The 21,988-nt window shown below is 40.9% G+C and overlaps 1 protein-coding gene across 1 annotated transcript in view; it reads left to right on the top strand.

Moving 5' to 3' along the window:
- Nucleotides 1-1,967: 1,967 nt before the first annotated feature.
- NRDC (nardilysin convertase) overlaps nucleotides 1,968-21,988 on the top strand; it is a 29,262-nt gene continuing 9,241 nt past the window's right edge. The window contains exons 1-18 of the mRNA XM_082483264.1: nucleotides 1,968-2,327; nucleotides 6,967-7,294; nucleotides 7,476-7,557; nucleotides 8,171-8,324; nucleotides 10,121-10,194; nucleotides 11,373-11,468; nucleotides 12,396-12,518; nucleotides 13,994-14,051; nucleotides 15,093-15,166; nucleotides 15,357-15,426; nucleotides 15,830-15,907; nucleotides 16,330-16,450; nucleotides 16,529-16,587; nucleotides 17,203-17,257; nucleotides 19,778-19,882; nucleotides 20,159-20,282; nucleotides 20,827-20,913; nucleotides 21,111-21,230. Of these exons, the coding sequence (XP_082339390.1) occupies nucleotides 2,002-2,327; nucleotides 6,967-7,294; nucleotides 7,476-7,557; nucleotides 8,171-8,324; nucleotides 10,121-10,194; nucleotides 11,373-11,468; nucleotides 12,396-12,518; nucleotides 13,994-14,051; nucleotides 15,093-15,166; nucleotides 15,357-15,426; nucleotides 15,830-15,907; nucleotides 16,330-16,450; nucleotides 16,529-16,587; nucleotides 17,203-17,257; nucleotides 19,778-19,882; nucleotides 20,159-20,282; nucleotides 20,827-20,913; nucleotides 21,111-21,230 (2,134 nt within the window). The 5' untranslated portion in view covers nucleotides 1,968-2,001. The remainder of the gene's footprint in view (nucleotides 2,328-6,966; nucleotides 7,295-7,475; nucleotides 7,558-8,170; nucleotides 8,325-10,120; nucleotides 10,195-11,372; nucleotides 11,469-12,395; nucleotides 12,519-13,993; nucleotides 14,052-15,092; nucleotides 15,167-15,356; nucleotides 15,427-15,829; nucleotides 15,908-16,329; nucleotides 16,451-16,528; nucleotides 16,588-17,202; nucleotides 17,258-19,777; nucleotides 19,883-20,158; nucleotides 20,283-20,826; nucleotides 20,914-21,110; nucleotides 21,231-21,988) is intronic.

The raw sequence follows: 21,988 nt of genomic DNA, 5'->3' as shown, positions 1-21,988 counted from the left end.
TTTTTTAAATCCTTTTAAAATACATCAAACTACATTGATCTTTTTTTGACAGGATGATGATCTTTGAGCCCAGCAATCTGGAATCACTACATAGATTTAAAACAAAGTGAAAAGAAGGATTAGTTGGCCAATAAATTTGCAGTGCAGTGTTTTAATTGTAGCAGAAGCAGGTTTTCCGGCAACTTGTGTAATAGCAAATAGAAATAAAAACTTCCAGAGCAGGGAGTGATGATTTTGAGCTGTGCAGGTATAATGGGAGTACCTCAGTGCAAATAATTTTTCAGCCCAGCAACTCAATGATAAAAAAAATTGGATTCATCAGAAATGGATGTTTTACTCCCCCCCCCCCCCCAAGACCTTTCTCTTTTCTACCCAATATATAATTGTGTTTCATTGTGTTCCAGTCAAGTCAGATGTAATTTATTATTTTTTTTTAAGAAGAATGCAACTACATTCCAGGTCCCTCAAGCTAGGATGAGCAGAATTGTTTTTTACAGCACAAGCCAGCAAGTAGCTACATGGCAGTATAGTCTGAAGAACTGGAAAAGACAGTTACGAATTCTACGCTGCCCTATGTTGCATACATGGAGAAACATAGTATTGGGTGCAGAAATCCTGCAGAGTTTATTTCAAATAAGAAATCAAATCATCACAGGCGACTGACACATAAAATATATATTAATGGCGAGGTGTATCTCATCATCTTACATTTACATTAAAAGCTGTGAATAACTACAGAGAAAGCCTTAAGTGGCACGCAGCTATTTCTGTATCATCAGAGAGTCAATAATAATTGTTACTTGTATTAACTTGTAAGAGGTAATGGCAGAATGCGAGACAGTAATTTGTCAAGGCAAGGGAAATAAGACTTGCTTGTGCTGCAGAGAAACCCCAAATGCTTGATGGGGTCTCGTATAGAGCCTTCCATTTGACCGGCAGTGGCCTAGGACAGCAGTGTGGGGAAAAAAACAGTATGGTTACAAGATAAAAAAGGGGTACAAGAACGTGAGGGAGAGAGGCGATTTTCTTCACAGGCTTCTCTCTGTGTACAATACAGCACTGCACGCGCGGTTCTCCAGTAAAAGCCATACAGGAGGCTCTGGGTTAGACACGGGTGTTGGCTTCCATCTTGTGGAGAAATAAAGCAATACAGTGTCAGGTAGGCATCCAGTCTAAATTAAATTACCCTCCTAGACATCCAGCCGAAATTATCATCTCTGGATCTCAGACAGCCCCCCTCATTTGTATTGGCCTCTACCCCCTTAACTTTGTTTTCACCATCTCTTTTGCAGGTAACATACTTAGGCGCACACACAATAGCTAACAGCACTGATGTTAGAGGAATAGCAGAAAACTGAGCAAACGCGGAACAGTGTTCAATAGTAATCGGCACAAACTTTCAGCTATTCAGGATACCACACGGTACCTGCGCTGAGGGGACTGGGCGCTGCGCCCCTCCTCGGGCGGCTTGCGCGAGCTGATTGGCCCTGTGAGGAATGAGCGACAGCTGCTTGGACCAATAGTTGAAGGCAATGAGAGGAGAAGGCTGGCCTCCGCCGACCCGCGGGTTGGACTGTTCCAACGCAAGAGTGGGGGGGACGATAGCTAACACGGCAGGCGGGCATAAATGTCGGACCGGGGCGTCACAGAGAGAAGTTCCCAGAATCTGGCTCTATTTCTTTTTCGTTCCTCTCTCTCTCTGATTTCTCTGTCCTTTCTGTCTGATTTCTGAAAGGGGCTGCCTTTCCCTCCGTCTCTCTCCCCACCTATGGTTTCCCCCACCCCTCCCACGCCACCAGCATTCTCTTCACCAATCAGAGCCCCATGCCGACCAAGCGCTGGCCTGCGATTGGTCCATTTTCCCCACTTGGCACCGCGGCGGGCGCTGACTGGTGCGCTCCGCAGCCGTCGCAGCCATCAGCACTACTTCCTTATGCGGCGGAAGCTGGCCGGGCCGCGACGGGGCGACGGGGCGGGGGTGGCCGCGGCCGGCGGCGGCGCATGCGCAGTCTCGTGGCCGCCTTCGCACGGAGGGGCAGAGCGGTGCGGGCGGGGGCCCGCGGCTTGGCGGGGCGCGGCCGGCCGGTGCGCGTCGTTGCCCGGCCGCTGTGGTGCGCTGCCACCGCCGCCATGCCCGGTAGAAACAAGGCGACGTCCAACTACAGCTGCCCGGAGCTGACGGTGGGGCAGCAGGCCGGGGAGGGCGGCCGCGACGCCAGAGGCCGCTCGCCTCAGGGGGATGAGGAGGACCGCGGGGACATCGGGCCCGGCGCCAACCTGGGGGATCCCGACATCGTCAAGTCCCCCAGCGACCCCAAGCAATACCGGTGAGGACCGGCGGCCTCCAGCCTCCCCCGGGAGGAGTTTGGCCGGGGAAGGCTTAAGGGGAGGGGAAGAGGGGGCAGCTGTTGAGGCAGCTCCGGGTGGTCTCTGAGGCGGGCTGGGGCCTCCCCTCCCCTCCCCGCCTGCCCACGGAAAACCAGCCCCGGCCGAAGGTTGGGTGCCAGCCTGCCCCGTGTCCCGGCACTCCGGGCACGCCAGCACAGCTGAAACCTCAGGTGCTTGAGGTTGGGCTCCACTTGGTGAACGGGGGAAATAGGGGCCTCTCTGTGAAAAATGGAGGGTTCACGGGTGTATTTCTTCTCATCGTGGGCTCTCTGGTTTATATACAGTAATGGGCTTGGGGCTTGCGTAGAAAGGAAGAATCAGTACTTGTTCAAAGACTGCTGTGACACTATGTTTTCGAGGCACAGTGATACTGGTTAGTTTGCAGCCCTCATCCAGGCAGCTCTGTTCCGAAAGTGTTAAGCTGAAATGTGAAATGTGGTTGAAGTATTACGGAGCAGATGCCAACTTAAAAAAAGGCTGTTGCTCTTCCCATTTTAGATGAGCTTCCAGATTTTAACACAAATATGTCAGTGAGTTGAGACAGAAATTACTTTCACGCTGCTGTTTTGCTTGTCTTCATCTGTATTTTTTGGGGTAATAACTCTGAAAGTGCTAAAAAAGATCACCTTCCCTGAGCGCAGCCCACAGCATCTGTGGCTTTCTCTCAGTGAGAGACTCAGCTGAGAATGGCCGGTGGAGGTTCAGCTCTTTGGATGCTGTAAGGCAGTCATTCTTGAAGGGACGCTGTTATAACTTCTTTCTGTTAGGCAGAAGATTTTTCAGCCCTTGTTAGAGATGCTTTTTTTATCGTTATTCTTCATGATGTCTAATCTGTGCAGCCAGTGGAGAATCTGTCTAAGCCTGGAACTGAATTTTGCATTTGCAGTGACATTGGTTGACAGTGAAATTCCCTGCTGGCTGTGTGAAGAGGACTGTGCCTATTGGTTTAGGGAGAAACTTGTTCCCTCCCTTCTTGCCCTACTTCCTTGCTGCTTCCTCTGGATCTCTGCCTGCCTCTCCTGCTGGCATTCTTACTCAGGCTACTTTGCAGGAGGCTTGTCTTCCTGCAGAGTTCAGGGAGACTAGCAGCTTAGGAAACTTCTGCCTTTACTACCTGACACAGCACAGCGATGAAACTGGGGAAGTCCACTGAAAGCCATCATTGGCTATCTCTTTTGAGGCTCAGGAACCTCCTCTGCCTGTAGAGAATTGGAGAGTGTGTTTGCTTATAGCATAAAATAAACTAATACCAACGCCTTCCAGAAATCCTACTCTCCGTGCTTAATGGATTTTTTTAGTTGGAAGCGGAGAGTCACATCTTTTCAGACTGATTTCCGCATGTGGGAAGTGTGCCTTGCACAGAACAGAGAAAACGTTACCCTTAGGAAGGAGAACTTCAGTGTGGCTGAAAGTAAAGCGTACCTATGTCCACTAAGTATATACAACCTCTTAAGTAAATGTAACGGCAGGTGATTTGATGATGCAGGTACACTTTCTCCTCTATTCATGCATCAGTGATGATGTATACTGCAGACCAGTCACAGTGGACTTAATGTGTCCATCTGGTGCCATCAGTCTTAACTTAGTGGAAAATCTTATATTTTATCTTCTCAAATACAGTGATCATAAAAACAAAACAGCTCTGACAGAGATTGCAGAATGTATTTTCAAAAGTGAGTTTGTTGAGACAAAAATTGTCATAGTCAAAGTTGGTTTTGTTCATTAGAGCTGTGAGTGGGTAGTTATCTCTACCAAAGTGTATGTTTTATTTAAATTCATCCATATATGGAATTTCATGGGCTTGTATTGCTTGTTTTGGGTAATTTGGGAAACTAAAACATTTCTCTAAGTGTTTACCATGCATTGATAAGTATTTCAATATTAACTGCTAAACAATTATCACTGATATAAGGAAAAAAAAAACTTGGTGTGAGAAAAATTCTGTTTAAACTTAACCAGGATATTTAGACAGTATTTTTAAGAATTTGAATTCTCCTTTATATTTAAGCTTTATTTGTATCAATGCCTGTATAGTCCTTCAGAAAAGCAGTTGGACTACACTTGCTTCTGTTTCTACATTACACGATTGCATTTTTTTGTACTGTATTTTGCATACCAATTGGTACTTATGTATTGATTACACTTGTCCTTTTCCATTGGACTGAAACATGGAAAAAGTAAAGAACACCTATGTCAGTTTGTGCCTCTGCTCAGTATAACCTATACCGTTCTAGATTCTCCTGAAGTGAAATCTGATAGCCTTCAACAACAGCTTGGTTCAATTGTTGCCTTGCTGCTGGGTGATTTCTGTCCCAGTATGTAACACCCACAAGACCAAAGATGAGTAATGTGAAATTAGTGTCATTTGTTCCATTAGTTTAATGGAGGTATGTAGAAAGGATCAACACGAGCTACTGGATACACCTGGTTAAACAGTTTTATGGAAGAACAGCATTATTCTGTTCTCTGTTTTCCGTGACTATCTGTCGATCGCTGGGAAGCCAGTATTCTTCATGGGCTGTGAAAACCTGAAGAAGGAAGGTGGTTGTATGCAGAGGTGAAGAAGATGACGGTTGTGCTGGAAGACATGCTGTAGCAACATTGACTTGTCACTGTCTGGGGCTCTTGCTCCAAGCTCTTCAGGGGCTGAAGTGCCCGAGTATACAGTATATCTGATTTTAGGACCCCAGTTGTGCATTCGGAAGTGCTGCAGCTGCGTAATGTGACGTGTATATGGCGCAAACACGTGTAACTGTGGCTTTCAGAATTGTATGCGTGATTAACTTTGTACCCAGACATTAGCGTGGATCTAGTATGACCTGTACCTCCTGCAATTAGTCATAGCATTTCTGCAAGTTATATGCTATGTGCTGTAGTTTGAACAAGCAAAAATGCACTTGTGCTTTTGATTTGAACAAATTTGTACTGCTCAGCGGTTCTGCAGCAAGCAAAACAGGTGTGTTAATGGTTATGAAACCTTGGCCCAGAGTAAGTGCTGTCAATTCCTGTTGGGTGAGTGGTCATAATTCATAAACTTAACACAACTAATAAACATTTGTTCTTCATTTTTTTCATGGACTTGGTAGTCCAAAAAGCGTGGGTTTTTTTCTTCATTTCGGAGTTGCTTAAGTCTTATTGCAATACCCCCTTTACCCCTTTCCTCCAAATACGTGCCCGTGAAATTCAGTTGGGAGACCTACTCAAAGAGTACTTTGTTTCCCAGCTCATCTGTGGTTTGCAGGGCCATAGGAGGTGGCCTGCAGCTCTAGTAAAAAGCAAAACTTCATACTTTGAATGGGAATATTGATAATAACACGTGCTTTTGTTGCTGGGAAATGCTGAAATTGCATAATGATAACCAAACATGATTTCTTGTGAGAAACTTTGGGAACCGTGGAGTTGGAAACCCCAGCTTGAGCTGGAAATCTGTGTTGAAAGTTCTGCTACCCAATTACAACAGTGGCCACACTGCAAAGTTCTGATGTGCTATAAACTTGGGGTTTGGACTAGATGACCTTTAAATGTCCCTTCCAACCCAAACTATTCTATGATTCTGTGCTCTGTAACTCAGATTTCTCTGGGAATGTGGGATGTGACCCTGGGTTTGTTTTATACTAGCATTTTTTTTGCTGGATCAGATACCACCCACCTATATTGCCGTATTTCTTTGGTTGGATCAACTATTTTCTGGATGCAGCATTCCTTCCTTTCTGCAGCTGGCGTACTAGCCGGTGCAAGCTCCTGGGAGGGATGCTCTGGCTATTCTGACAAATTGTGCCTGTCTGTTCCAGATCTGATGGGAAACGAATACTGCTGAGATATCTCGTAGTGCAGAGCATTGGTGTGTCCAGTCCTCAGTCTGAAAAGTTGTAGAATGGTGCTGGACAGAGGGATTGTTGGGTTTCACACATAAATATATATGTATGCACACACACATATAAAAAATTCTGTTTATGTATGCACACACAGAGAGAACTCTGTGTATATTGCAGCTTGATAGTAGTAACCAAGCCAGCCCACTGTGACTTATTTTATTAAGCCTGCAGAGGGGATCTGTCCTTTCTACCTACTATGTCTGTGGACCCCATTTAATAGAAAGCATTGATAAAATCAAATAAAAATGGAGTCTCTGGGGCCTATTTAGCAGCAAAGACTAAGATCTTAATTCTATCACATAATATATGTTTCCAAGAGCCTGAGAAGCGTAACAAGCTGTTGAAGTTTGGGTTTGCCTATTCCAAGTATGTGAAGTTTTCCCTGAGTGGGTGCTGGTAGCTTAAATATTTCACACAGAGAGAAATAAAAGCCCAAATCAGCATCCCTGACCTTATGGGAAGAAGGGCTTCTGCTACTATCTTGAATTGCTCCTTTCTTATTCTTACAGCTGTTAAATAGCAGAAGAGCATTTTTAAATTTCCCACTATAAAACTGATCACCTTCTTAGCTACCATTACATTTTCATTAGGAAATCTCAGTTGAAGAGCACAGAACTATTGTAGGAAATACAGAAATGTTTGCAATTCTGAAAATTCAGGTTTGGGAAATGTGTGTATTCATTGCAAATAATTATTCTTTCAGGTATATCAAACTGCAAAATGGCTTATGTGCACTTTTGATTTCGGATTTGAATTACTTGGATGGTGCCCCAGCTGCTTTATCTTCGGAGGAGGAGGAGGAGGAAGACGATGATGATGATGAATCTGAAGAGGAAAGTGATGAAGATGATGACTCCGGAGCTGAGATCGAAGATGGTAGAGAAGGTTTTGATGATGAGGACTGTGATGAGGGGGATGAGGGTGAGGACAATGATGGAGATAATGAGGATTTCAATGATCCTGATGACAGTGAATTAGAAGAGCTAGCGGAAAAAGAAGAGACAAGAAAGAGAGGCTGCACAGAAAAACAGGTATGTACTTAAAGCTGTAGGGTGAAGAAATTCACAGAGAGCTTTCTTGTGCTCTGAAACCTTGTGATTAGGCATTGAGACCAGACCTTCTTTTTATTGTGCCTGTTCTGATTGATTTATCTTATAGTTCTGTCACTTTCCTGCTTGAAGCAGCTTTTACTGAGTGTTGTATTTTCTCTAGTCTGCAGCAGCCCTCTGCATTGCTGTTGGCAGCTTCTCTGATCCCGAAGATCTGCCTGGATTAGCACACTTCTTGGAACATAGTATGTATCTGCTCCTATTTAATCTTCTCCAGCTTCAGTGCATAATTAGTGCTATTTAGCTCTGAATTTCTCGTTTCCTATGAGAATCCCAGAATTTATTTTCATTAGTTAAATGAATTTGTGGTTTTATAAAAATACCTAGTAAGGAACTGTTTTATGGGAGAAGGTGTCTCATACCCTTTGGCAGGCCATGCATTAGCATCCTTTGTTGTCCATTAAATACGGAGGGAAGCATGTTACCTATGGCTTTGTAAACTAGGCTGGAGCCACAGACCTTTATCTCTCTACTAAAGGATGATGAATTAGTAATACAGGTGCAGAAAGCACATAAAGTTTCTGGCCAGATGTATCTTAAAATGCTACTCTTGACCAATTGAGGCCAATGATGCCTAGAAAGGCACTGTGATTTCCAGTCTATTTGGGCCTTCTGCTAAAGGCAGTTTACACTAATTATTGGGCAGATTACATAGTCTGTTGCTACTTAGTAGTTAACCTCTGCATGGGAACTGTGGGTCAGTTGTAGGTAACACTGTGCTGAAGAGGGGTTGCTATGGCTGCAATTAGGAATAGCAAATTAATGTCATCTTGGTAATTTTGCTGATTTTTGTTCCAGTGGTTTTTATGGGCAGTTTGAAGTACCCAGATGAGAATGGGTTTGATGCGTTTCTGAAGAAACATGGGGGCAGTGACAATGCTTCGACGGACTGTGAGCGGACAGTCTTCCAGTTTGATGTGCAAAGGAAATACTTCAAAGAAGCGCTTGATAGGTAACTTCATATAAATGGTGATTAGACATTAACAAATGTTTTTATGTGCCTCAGGAGGTTGGGTGTAGCTGTTCAGTTCTTTGGTTTGGGGTGATTAAGGCTGTTGCTGAACTTCCATAGGTGCTCCTACTACCACAGAGGATATTTGATATAAGGAAGTATGATTTCCCTCTGGATATCTTACTGTTTTTTGTGATAATGCCAGTGTAGCTGCTGTGTGATTACTTAGGATCCACATGTAAGTCTTAATGCATGTAGCTTTTTGTTTTACCACCCTTAAACTAGTAGCACTGGTGACAGGAGAAATTTTATGCAGTGTGATAGCTGTTCAGAGGGGATGTGCTCCAAGAATCCCAGTGATTCATCCTTTGAAATACCTGTCCTGAGAGAGTTAGTGGGGGTTTTACTTCCCCCCCCCCCCCCCTTGGTTCTAATTCATCAAAGTCTAATTCATCAAAGTGGGTGGGTGGAAGGGCAGCCTTGAAAGTTGTGGCACAAGGTGTGCCTCAGAAGGATACATTTAACCCAATGCGGGTTCTTCAGTCAAGTATGTATCTTTTGCTAGAAGTATTTAACATGCTCTTTTGTGCTGTGGGACATGTTAGTACAACAGAGCTCCACCTGTTGACACAGTTTCCTTCAGTGAGAGCAAATTACTCATTCATAGGGGCACCTCAGCTGAATATACTTGGTGCTGTAAAATATCTCAGGAGAGCAGAATTTGCTGAGAACTTACTTTGATCAAAATATGTTCCTATGATGATGCCAAGAACAAGTGTTTGCACATTTTACCAAGCATTGCCTAAATTTTACTTTACTGGGCCAAATTCAGCTTTCATTTGCAGCTTGGTGCAGCTTCTGGGTGTTTGGAAGTGCAAAAGAATCAAAATATATAATTGCATATATAATTGCAATCTGTCACAACAGCTCTTGTAGTGGAGGGGAACCACAGAAATTTGAGTTCTGTAGAACAGCATCTCATGCAAAGAAGATAAACGGATGATGATGGTGATTTCTGATCATTTAAGCACTTGTGGATCTAAAGAAATAGAAAGACACCACTTTTCAATAGTGGGTCCTGTAGCCATAGAATTCTGTCAACAGTGTATTACTATTAACCTTTTGCTTCAACAAGTTCAATGCATGATTAAAAAAACCTTAAGAAATAAAATAGAAATATTAGGTTCCCTGGCAGCCTTCTGCAGAGTCTCCATTCATTGCAGATTTGTCCCTTTCCATTGCTCTGCTCTCTATGGGTACATGAGAATATATGCATCTGGATGACTGACTTTTATAGTAGATAATAGAATTGTAATGGATATCAAAGATTATGTACCAGGACATGAATCAAGAATTTGTTGCCTGGAGTTAGGAAGAAACTTTCCCTATGATCATGTTGTTCCTAATAAACAACCGAGGATTTCCTCTGATGCATTTGATACTGGTCCCTGTCAGAGGCAGGAACCAGACTAGATGGATCCCTTGTCTGATCTGGTATGATCATTCTTAGGATGTAAAGGCAGATACTTGTGCATCCATTACTGTCATGCTCTCCTGCATCCAGCCGATTCATTCCTACTGTATGGAGCACGGGCACCCTGCCCTTTGGGTTTTGATGCTATCACAAAACTGGCTTTTATCTTTCCTTAAGACAGTACAGTCAAAAATGACAAAATCTGTAGTAAGACAAGCAACATTATGAACAAAAAATAGTGGATGTTAGGTTTAATCATTGTGGTTTTTTCCCTAGCTTAATAGGCACTGAAGAAAAGCATATGAATTTTTCTGTTTCATAGGTGGGCACAATTCTTCATTCACCCGCTAATGATCAGGGATGCAATAGACCGAGAAGTCGAGGCTGTAGACAGTGGTAAGAGTATAATTTTCTGTGTGTTTAGCCCATCTTCTTAAAGAAGTAAACAGTGAATAACATGCCTATAGCTCCAGCATAGCCCCAGTGCTCTCTCCTGTCTTCCGTGGAGTAAATACAATAAGTCAAGGTCGTTGTGCTTGTCTTCTTATTCTAACACCTTAATAACTACAAATTTGCTTCACAGAAGGAAATTGAACCTGGCGTAGAAATGATCGGAGTGTTCACTTGATTTTTCTAGTATGTTATGAATACTTCCAGGCTGCCTATAAAACTTCACTGTTTTAGAAAAAAAAAAAGTTATTGTTAGATATAGTAACTGGTTCAAATATGTATTCTAAGTCTTTTTCATCTGTCCTCTGACAAATGAAAACTGAGCAATTTGATATTTGAATTTAAATAAGTCCTTGTATGAAAAAGGACCTGCTTTGAGTTAAGGTGTGGTTTCTTCAGCAGCTTAAGCCAGCTGACGCTTTCACTCGCACTGCCTTCCTCGTGCAGATCCACTCCTTCCCTCCTACTGACGCTGTAGTAATGAGCTGCCCAGCTTGATGAACTGGCTGCAGACTAACCCAGCCAAAATAATTATTTTACAGCTCTCCTTTGCATGTTTCTTATTACCAGCAAAAACAGGAAAATGCAGTTTGAGAGGGTGAATTCTTGATTTTGGCAGAATCCCATATTTATGTTAGTGTAAACTGATTGTAAAACTGCATTTCTGGAAACTGTCTTGCTCAGCTTTCAATTTCTTCTTATTATTAGGCTAGAAGTTGTTCTATGTGATATGTGGGAGAAGCAGTTTTGTAGTTGGTCCTTTCTGCAGCGCCTGACTCTGTAGAATGTTGATGGCCTCATGTTCCCATTAAATGTATCGGATTGAGAGCATTCAGACAGGACAGACTGGGGCTGTACACACTGTCTCTCCTTATCCCTGTCTGTACTTCTCAAATGAGCTAGTTTTCCTCTTCTCTTGACATTCATTACTGCTAGCGAGTCCTGGTTCTTAGCCTATTTCACTACTTCATCGTCCATTAAAACAAAACTATTTCAGTCTACATCTGTGTGGTATGTCTCCTTTTCAGTTTGGTTGTGGGTTTTGCTTTGGTTTTTTTTTTTTTTTTGTGGGAACATGACCTCAAATTTTGATGCATGCCACTGCAAATTCTGTAAATTAACAGAGTATCAGCTAGCAAGACCCTCTGATGCAAACAGAAAGGAGATGCTGTTTGGGAGTCTTGCCAGGCCTGGACATCCTATGAAGAAATTTTTTTGGGGTAAGTTCTGAATTGATGTTATAAAGTGGTGACAATACTTGAACTTTTAACCACTTAAAAGATGCAGTAATTTGCGCTGTCTTATCACAGCAAACACTGGCCTTGCTCAGAAGTATTAGAGCAATTATTTTACAGTAAAATGTTTGGGGATAAAAGCTGCTTAACATACTTTTCATTCTGGTACTGCTTTTTGCTGATGTTGAAGCTAGGTTGCCCCAGGCGTATAATCATGTAGCTTTCCGCTAATGTAAAGGTGGTGCTCTCTGAATCATCTCTGTCTCGCTTAAGCTTGTTTTTTACTATGAAAATTTCCTAGAAAAATAAAGTGTTTCTGGATTTGTTTCTAAGGGGGCTTTTCAGAGTAAATAATTCACTGTTGAACTTGCAGAAGTAGACCTTCACAGCCATGTGAGTGGAGCAGAAGGGAAATCTGTCCTTCCTCTCCTGGACAATAGAGTCCTAGCTCCCTCACCCTTGAGATGCTGGTGAGCATGTAAATTGCAGCGTGATGGGTAATAGAATTAGCCAGCTTTGAAATGTAGGGAACTTTTATAAAGTTCTGTGGTGACATATACTGAACATCGTTTTTTTGTCTCTCCCCCCCTGCCCCGTTCTGCAAGTTCTGTTGCTGAGGGAATAGCTGGCAACACGCAGTGAGCTGTGCAGTACATGGTATGGGCGATGTGATAATGCAAGAAGACTCTCTCCTCCCTTGTCATAGAAATATCAACTGTCCTTGTAATAGGAGCTAGAAATTGGGAGATTTAAATTTCAGTTAACATTCCTTTAAGTCCAGATTTCTATTAGGTATTTTTAATATGCTTACCATGACTAGACTCGGTGCCAGGGGAGGAAAAGGAATTCTCAGTATATCTGGTCTTGATGTAAAGAGTGTCTAGATGACTAACCACCTTTTAATGTTTACAGGTAATGCGGATACGCTCAAACATGAGCCTAAAATGAATAATATCGATACCTATACCAGACTGAGGGACTTCTGGCAGCGCCATTACTCTGCTCACTATATGACTTTAGTTGTCCAATCTAAAGGTAACATCAGTTGTTCCTTAAAAACAGGCTCATTGCTGCTATTGATGTAGTGCTTTTGGCACCAGTTCGGCTGTAGCCCAAGCAGTTTTAGTGGATTGTCCAGTCCTGCAGGAGGTATTTCTATGTAGATTTTAGCCTGGTTTCCAAATGAAACTTGAGCAATTGTGCTGTGTTATTGTCATCCTGCCACTTTTCAAGTAACTTTTAATTGAAATTTTTGAATAGGTTCCAGATTAACACAGAATGTAAAATCTCAAAGATATATTTAAAAAATAATCTTGTAGGAATGTAGAGTCAGACCACTTTATGCTGCTGATTTCTCTGCCATCAAGAGTAAACCTCCACAGAAAACGATTGGGAAACAGACTGGGTCTCCCAATTGTCTTGTTTTGGGGCTCTTTCAAAAGATGCCTTAAAATAAAAGACATTTCTCTAAGATGAATAGCGATTCTAAGGTTTTTCCCCTTAGACTGAAAAATTCTATGCAAATGGAATTGAGTTTCATTTCAGCAAAGAACTTCAGACCTAAGGGTCGCTTCTGCTGAGAGTAAAAGAAAGAAAGGTTTTAGAAGTTAAGCAGGTAGTAGAGACCCGTGCTGAAAATAAATAGTTGCGTGCATTCAAGTTAAGTTTTTGCTTAGGGGTTTTGTTGAATGTTAAAACTTACTGCAATTACCATCTGTAAATGGAGATGGTAATAATAGAGGTGGTAATTCTTTTCTTCCCCTATGCTTTTCTTTTCTGTCTAGACTGTAAAATTGTTAGGGCATTGAATGCCTCTTGAATAATCATTTATGTAGTAATGGATTGTAAAGTTATTTCTTCTCGTGATTGGAAAGAAAAGCATGGGGACTGATAGCCAGCCAGGGCAACTTTATATTTCTGTCTCTGTTAAAACGAAAGAAACTGTGAGTGTCCATCCCTTCACCCCCAGCATTTTTATTGTCATTGTTTAGCATATACAGCATCACTTTCGGAATACAAAATGCTTACTTATACAAGCAAACGGTCATTTAAAAAAAATTAAACTTCTGGTTCTTGACACATTTCCTTTAGGAAAGAGAATGGGGAGAAGGAATTCTTAGCACTGTAGGTGTGAAAACTGCTGCATATGTTCTGGACATAGAGGGATGGAATAAGTCTAGCAAGTACTGGTGATTTTGTAGATCCCTAAGTTGGTAATTCATTTTCACAGTCACACCAGATACTACTGAACTTTAAATCCCAGCTGTATCAGCCTGAGATTTCAGCAGTATATAGAAAACCAGAGCTATGACCAAGATGTGGTTCAGTGAATATCAGGAATTGGCTCAAACCGACAGCTTTGAAGCTTGTAATTTAGAACTTTGCAATTTTAAAATCTACTGACTTGCAGCCTCTTTAAAATAACTGAACTAGTGAGATAAGGTAAAGAATTTCTCTTAAATCTTCAGGAAATTACATTTCTGGCTTTCTTTTTTTTTTCTCCTTATTAGAAACACTGGATACATTGGAAAAGTGGGTGACAGAAATCTTCTCTGAGATCCCAAATAAGTAAGATTCTTTTGATGTATAAAGGCATTACAAATTATACAATTATCTGTTCTTAAAATTACTGTGCTTAAAAAAACATCCCTTGCTGGAGAAGCTAAGGAAATTAACATTTGTTAATTAGCATTCTTATCTAGAAAAAAATGGGCAACTTTGGAAAGACTGACATTAATTGTTTCAGGAAGACTTTGTTTATGCTTAACAATTATTTAGCCTGCAAGCTGCGTGGGGCTAACTTGCAGCAGTGTTGGCTTAATATGTACTGATACCTTGATTTTATGATAAATCATTCAAACCTAGATTATCATTTTACATTTCTTATCTTTGCTTTATGTCAAAAATAATCAGCAGCAAAATAAATTAAGCCCATATCTTGAATTCAAGTCTCATCCTTAGAGTGGCAAACAGTTAGAACTTGACCTTTTTTTAAATTATTCACTCCAATGTGCTGTCTAAAAAGGGCGTTCTGCAAAAGCTTTGCTAACTTGCAAAGCATTTATTTCCCCTTTCATTTTCTACTTTTGCAAGACGTTTATTTCTGTGCTGCATGGAAATGTGCTTGTGAAAGTCTAATGCCATAGAGAGACACGTGTATCTCTCCCCACCCCTGTCCTTCTCATTCCTCCTTCCCCACTAGACAATCCATCAGGATTCTGTGGATCCAGGGCCAGCGCAGGAGGTTGTTCACTGTGCTTGGCCTTCCTCCCCTCTGTTAGGAAAGCAACCTTTTTATTGTTACCACCTTGGACAGAAGGAGAGGGAGGAGTTGATGGGGTACCTAAATCTTGGGTAATTACTCTGTGGTGTGGGCAGCGTGCAGGGGTTGCCTTTCACTTTGGGCTGGGTGGATCCTGGGCTGCACCCTTTGTTAAGGGCCCTTTTCTGGTTGTCTGCTGTAGCGCCTCTGTCACCTCAGAGCTATGGATGCTAATGTCTTGTGGTTGCCTCTGTCACGTCAGAGCTATGGATGCTAACGTCTTGTGATTGCCTCAGTGTAGCCTTGAATCCGTGCCATTAACATCACACTTTAATTTTGCTTTTAAGTGGTTTACCCAAACCCAGCTTTGGCCATCTGACTCAGCCTTTTGACACACCAGAATTTCACAAGCTTTACAGAGGTAAGTAAAATAGATTTGTTTAAACGTTTTGAATACCTAGCTTCGTATTTTCTCTGTGAGATCTGGATACTTTGTGAAATAATTCTGTGTGGTTCTGAATAACTTTTAAGCATTCTTTCTGCATTATGTAAAATTTCTTATCTATGTCTAGTTATGTATGTTTATATTCAATAAATTTATTTGTGTTCAGTTGTTCCAATCAGGAAAGTTCATTCATTGAGTATCACTTGGGCGCTTCCCCCACAAGAACAGTATTACAGGTACGATGGTGCTGCATCTTACTTCTACCATGTTTATGTTGTGAATAATTTATTAACTCTCACAACAAACCAAAGAATCTTGTTTATTTGTGTTACAGATTACTTTGGTTCAGCTAGGGGAACATTTTCCAAATGAATTAAACTGATGTAGATATGGTTCTTTTCATAAATTGAGTGGAATGGGTTCACAGCTGATTTAACGTCGTTCCTCACTGACTCAGATCAGTCATTATGTTCTGAACTCCCACATTTTTATCTTATTATCCTAATGCTGCCTGAAAATGCAAAAACTTGCTGTGAAGAAACAGACAGTGTGTATTTTTGTCATCTGTCTAGTGATTTCAGTTCTTTCTGTGAAAGGCATTACCTCCTGGCATTTAATCTCCTTCAAATTTTCTTTTAGGGTGAAGCCTCTTCATTATATTTCCTGGTTGGTGGGACACGAAGGCAAAGGCAGTGTTCTTTCTTTCCTTAGGAAAAAGTATGTATTTTTTAAGCATAGTTATTAAATGCTTTGCTATCATTAAAATAAGGGCAAAATCTATTTTGTGTATATATGTTTTCTATATATATAAAAGCAGGCCACATCTGCCTTTTTGTGTCAGTGTTTTGTAGTGGTATTCTTTAAATTGGTGATAGACCCAAGTAAGAAATAAGTGGCTTTTGGTCTGTGATACCTGGATCAGCAGTATTTGTGACTGATCTTTATAAGATCTCCAAAAGGTAACTTGGCTTTTTCATTGTTTTTCTTAAATTCTGTACCCTGAGGTTCACATCTTTATGTTGGAAAAACTGGGTGTAAACGGATTGAAAGCTACTGAAGTAAAGCTATGATATGCTGGTTGTAACTAAGCTCAAATAAAGCTGAAACGGATAATTAGTAAGTACCTTTAACTTCCATAGATTTTGGGCTCTTGCATTATACGGAGGAAATGGTGAGACAGGATTTGAACAGAACTCCACTTACTCCATCTTCAGCATTTCTGTGACTTTGACTGATGAAGGTTACAAGCATTTCTACGAGGTATGGTTTACTGCAACTTGATTTTCTTACTGTTTTTCTAGGACCTGGAAAAATTAATCTGTTCCTTTCTGTCTGCAGGTTGCCCACGTTGTATTTCAGTATGTGAAGATGCTGCAGAAAAGAGGGCCAGATAAAAGGCAAGTGTTTGCCACTACATCAGATATTTGTGCGATTGTCCTGCTCCATTAGCCTTTTATTTGTATTGTTTGCGCTTTTTGTGGAGTTACTAGAGTGTAAACGGTGAGACAGGTAAAGCTTGTCTGTGTGGAAAACCTATCAGTTTAAAAAAGTTTAAAAATGAATTTGCTAAATGTTTATGCTCGTTTCTTGGTGCTTTTAGTTTGATTTATTGTGATCCAATTTCTAATTTTAAGAAGCTGAACTAGTGTAGGTGTTGGGTGTGGTTTTGTGTTTATTTAAGTAAATTTGTTGGCCCAGATCAGGGAAAGACAGGACTGTGGTGTTCTGGTGTTATCTTCTATGTTAATTTGGTATCAGATTTTGACTCTTTTTAGTTAAGTCTCTTCCTTTTTGGAAAATAGCAGAACTTTCTGCCAATTGAGAAATGCCCTTTTGTATGGAAGAGAAATGTGTGTAATACTGGCTTGCTGGCTTCTATGTCTTGTACCTGAATGAATCACTGAACTCGCCTTTGGTGCCTTTCCTAGAAGACTGGTTTTTTTCAGATTCTCAGTAAATGTTGTGGAATAATGGAGGAAATCCACTTTTATTGTCCTCTCCCTCCTTTACAGAATATGGGAAGAAATACAGAAGATTGAAGCGAATGAATTTCACTACCAGGAACAGGTATTCATCCACTGTTTTGTGTTGATATAGGTAAACCATAAAAGCATTTCTTTTAAATTTTGAAACACATTTTCAGAATTTCAACCACAGAATATTTCAGAATATTCAACCACAAATATATTATGCAGTTAATGAGGCTGTATTCTGCTGAAAGAATTTGTATTCTAGGGAAATATTGTGACTTTTTCCTTAAGAGAATTAAATGTTACTTTTTTCATTCTCTACCTGCTAGGTAGGCTCTTTTTCAGTTTTAATCATTTGGCCCTTGTGTGTGAACTTTGGCGCTCATTAATCGTGCTCTGCAAATTGTTTGGGGCTTTTCAGTATTTTTGCCTGATTTCACTTATTTTAAGCTGTTTTGGCCCTGCTGATTTCTGGAACTAGAAAAGCAGTGTTGCGTGAAAAGCGTGTGGCTTGCTGGTGACCTGGCCTCACAGAGGCTAGGGTGCTAATGACCCCCTTGTCTGCTGTTGCAACATTACACAGTTAAATGTGGTTTTGTATCGAGTCTTCCTTGGCTTACTGAAATAGCAATTAGCGAAAATCTTGCTTGTTTTTGTTAAAGGTAAAGAAAACCAAGGGAACACAATTTAGATAATTTGAGAAGCCTCACTTCATTGACTTTCTTACTCTCATTACATTTAGCCATGTTCTGTTTCTTCTTAGGTAGTTTGGTTTTCATGAATGGCACTAAAATTTCCTTTTGGGAAAACAGATCCATATACTACATATATGGCTTGAAAGCGTCACTGAAATTTGTTGGTTTCTTTAAGGTACACAGATGCAGGAAGGAGAAAAAAAAAAGAATAGGAAATAATGAAAGTGGAGGTTTTTTCTTTCCAGATGCTCCAAGTATTTTCAGATACTCTTAAGACCTGCCAGTCTGCTGTGAGCATCAGGATGTTAGAAATGTCATTTTTAGCAAATCCTTGGATCTGTAACTCTGCCTTCAAAATAGCATATGGAGGATATTGAGTGTCTTGAGTGGCCTTTGAATAGCAGAAGTGGCATTTGCGAGTGATACAGGCAGTAAGGACTGCTGCCAACAACCCCAAGTGATAGATAACAGAGCGGTGGATTTCTTTGGTAGGAACAAGTTTGCAATGATTTACAAGTGCATCTTTTTAAATGCCATGTGATGTTTTTTTTAGTGGAATACCACTTTTATGGATTTGTTAGCAAAGTGCAACTATTACAAGATTACAACAGACTGTCTTCTAACAAAAGCTTTCCCCAGAACAGTAGAGAAGACCTAAAAATCTGTGAAGGATGGCTATTTAGTATATTGGACGGAACAGGAATGAATTCCTGTTGCCCTACATACAGTTTTACGATTCCCTCTTTAAACATTGCCAACAGAGGTTGCTGAGTTTAAACTTTGACTTTTTCGTCAAAGTAAAGCTATTTAGTCCTGAAAGTTTCTTGTTAGTTGTCTTGGTACTTTTTAGCACTTCCAGCTAGAATTTTATGTTCCTCAAAACTGCTACTGCTCTAATAGACTATGTACTTCCCAGTATCGAGCCAGGTGGGGATAGAAAACACCTCAGTTTACACTAGGGAAATACCTACTGTTAAGAGTCCTGCCTTTTTGGCCAGTTGATTTTGAGTGGTCATTAAGAGTTTACTGACAGTGCTCAGAAAGCAAGGAACAGAGATAGTTATGTGCTTCTGTGACAGGGTTGTGCGTCTCGGGGACAGATGAATGGCTTAGTCATGGCAGCCCACTCTTCTGTTCGATGGAAGGACCTGGTACGTGGCCATCCTAAAGAACAATAGTCACAGGGGCATGGTTTTGGGATAAGCAGTTATGCGCCCCAAGAGAGGTTTAATGTTTCCTCAGGTGTACAGTGTCTTAAAAAAATCTTGGTCGTGTTTTCCACCGCATTTATAAGACACGGATGTGTCAAACTCACTTTTCAGGTGAGCTGTGGTTTGTATCTGGACCCAGAATCTTTACAGTGTGATGCTGGCTGGTTCACAAAAAACCCAAAGCACTCAGCAAGCAGCTCTCCACTAGGCAGTCTTACACCATTAAAAGGCAATCTGTACTTTCATGGATGAATAGGAGAATCTCTTCCTCCTCACACTGTACATCATGGCAGAGAACTTAGGAAAGGAGCAGAATCAGATACTCATGCAGTAGCAGTTCCTTGGCTTCCTCTTCCCAGGTTCCAGATCACTTTAAATCTTGAATTGCAGGACTCTTCTTGTGTTCCCTGGAGGCAAGGAGTGCATTCTACTGGGTCTTTAACCTAGTAGGTTTAATGACACTAAACTGCCTGCTCAAGGTTTCTTCTACAAGGATGATGTATCTGATATTTCAGGATTCTCAGAGGAGTCCTGAGCGTTAGATATGGTTATGAAATACATTTAGTTTAATAATTGAAACTAAATGCTGTAACAAGCACGGCGTGCAACTCATGCTCAACATACCTGACCAGGAAAGCTCTTCTCAGAACAGAAAACTACTATTTTAGTTTTCTGATTATGCGAAAAATAGCTTTATTTATTTGCTTACAGACAGATCCAGTTGACTATGTGGAAAGCCTTTGTGAGAACATGCAGTTGTTTCAGAAGGAGGATTTTCTGACAGGAGACCAGCTCTTGTTTGAATACAAGCCTGAGGTAAATATTCTTTGAACTCTGATTACATGTTTTGATGTAAGGGAAGTATGGGGATACTATATAACATAGGCACATATATAGACATTTATAATTAGGCATAATACAGGCACAGGGTTTGTATTAATTGAAACAGCCTTTTTTTATATACAGAAAGGAAATGCTCTTTTCCGTAAGCTTGTTATGTCTTGTTCTTGCTATGTTCAGACTGAGAAGTCTTTGCCGGGTCAGGCAGAGCCAGAGTTGCATTTGAACTGAAGTATTGTCTTGAACTTGTAGATCATTGCTGATGCCCTTAACCAGCTCAGTCCTCAGAAAGCCAACCTCGTTTTGCTGTCTGCTGCCAATGAGGGCCAGTGTCATCTAAAAGAGAAGTGGTTTGGAACGCAGTACAGCGTGGAAGGTAAAACAAGCAGAAACTTGGAGAATGTCTGATTCGTGCAGTAGAGATATTAAAAGGGTGACAACACAAAATACAACCACAGGGAAGCAGAGAAATGAATTCTCAGTGCTAAACTGACCTCATCATCAGTCAAATACTCTGTCCTACTCAATAATTGTTCTTTGTTTGGTGTCAATTGATTGACACTCCCTAGTTTACGTTTTTTTTTTTAGGAGGCGGGAATCCCAGCCAGCCCTCCGCTTGGCTGCCATTCAAGTCCTGAACAGGGAAAAGAACACTCACAATGAAGGACAGGGCATGTTGGTAGCTGGATTACTAATGCAGACAGGCTTGATTTACTTTTTAATAGGACTGCTTCAGTCCTGCACCAGGGGAGTTTGTAGGAAGGGATTTAGAAAGAGTCATGATGAACTAGGTAACATTAAGAAACTCCTATTGTACTGCAAATCTTCATGGAGGCAGCAAAAAGATGAGATGTGTGGTCTAGGAAATAGGATAGCATTACCTTCCTGATGAACTAAATGCATTTCATGTTTTTTAATAGATATTGACAAGTACTGGAGTGATTTATGGGCCAGTGACTTTGAGTTAAATCAGGATTTACACCTTCCAGAAGAAAACAAATACATAGGTAAGGCACCTAAGCATGAGTGAAGTCTTCCCCAAATGCTCTTTGGGTCCAGGAAAGCATTATTACATATAATTTAGCAAACTGGGAGGGGGAAAATGTATTGTGTTGATAATTTTGAAGACTTTCATGCATGTAGCCTGTCTGTGTCTGTGGAACTCACTAACTCCTGGTTTTGGTTTGCTTTTTCCTCTCCTTAGCCACTGACTTTGCTTTGAAAGTTGCTGACTGCCCTGAGACAGAATATCCAGTCAAAACACTAAGCACACAGCAAGGCTGTCTCTGGTACAGGAAGGATGATAAATTCAAAATCCCAAAAGGTAAACGCCTTACGGCTTTCCAAAGAATAGGAAGTCTCTGGTTTTACCAGCTGGAATGTATTTGAAGGCAAATAACCCGTGATAGTGTTCACCATTTAAACTTGGTGTTTACTGTCAGCTCTTCCATGGTCCTTTTGATGTGTTTATTAGCTATAATAAAAGAGAAGCAGGTAAACTACCTTGCAAGCAAGGTAAACCTTGCAACAAAGAAACCCTGCTGATACATCAGGTTAAAAAGTGGAATCGCTGACATATACTGACTTCTGAATGTGTCTGACTATGGACAGAATTTGGCAGACACAATATGACACTGAGACAAAGGCTTGAAAGTGAAGGGATGCACGAATTAGAAGAGACTATAGTCTGCGCTACAGAAACAGAAAAATATAGCCTGGATCTGAGACAAATGTGGAAAATATGTTGCTGCTTTTAAGCAGAATATCACATTTTTTAGTGTCTGTTAAACAGATGTTTTGTGGAGTTTTCTTTTTTATTTATGTTGGTCACATCATGTCAGTTAGTATACTGCAAAGCACGGCTTTGCGTTTTCTATTATTTGATATTTTTAAGGGAAGTTTTTGGAGTGAAAAAGAGAAAAGATTTGGTGATTACTTAATGTAAGCAAAAGTATATTCTGGTAGCTGAATGACCATTTTCATTAGACTCAAATGAATAACCTGATGGGTATATATTTGCCTTTAGAAAGCTGTCGTATTTTATACAATTGCTTATTTAAGTTTCTCTTTCCCCACCACCAG

This window comes from Vanellus vanellus (assembly GCF_965231255.1).
Source record: "Vanellus vanellus genome assembly, chromosome: 5".
Lineage (NCBI taxonomy): Eukaryota > Metazoa > Chordata > Aves > Charadriiformes > Charadriidae > Vanellus > Vanellus vanellus.
The sequence above is the reverse complement of the archived record's forward strand: the minus strand, read 5'-3'. Positions and strand labels throughout refer to the sequence as shown.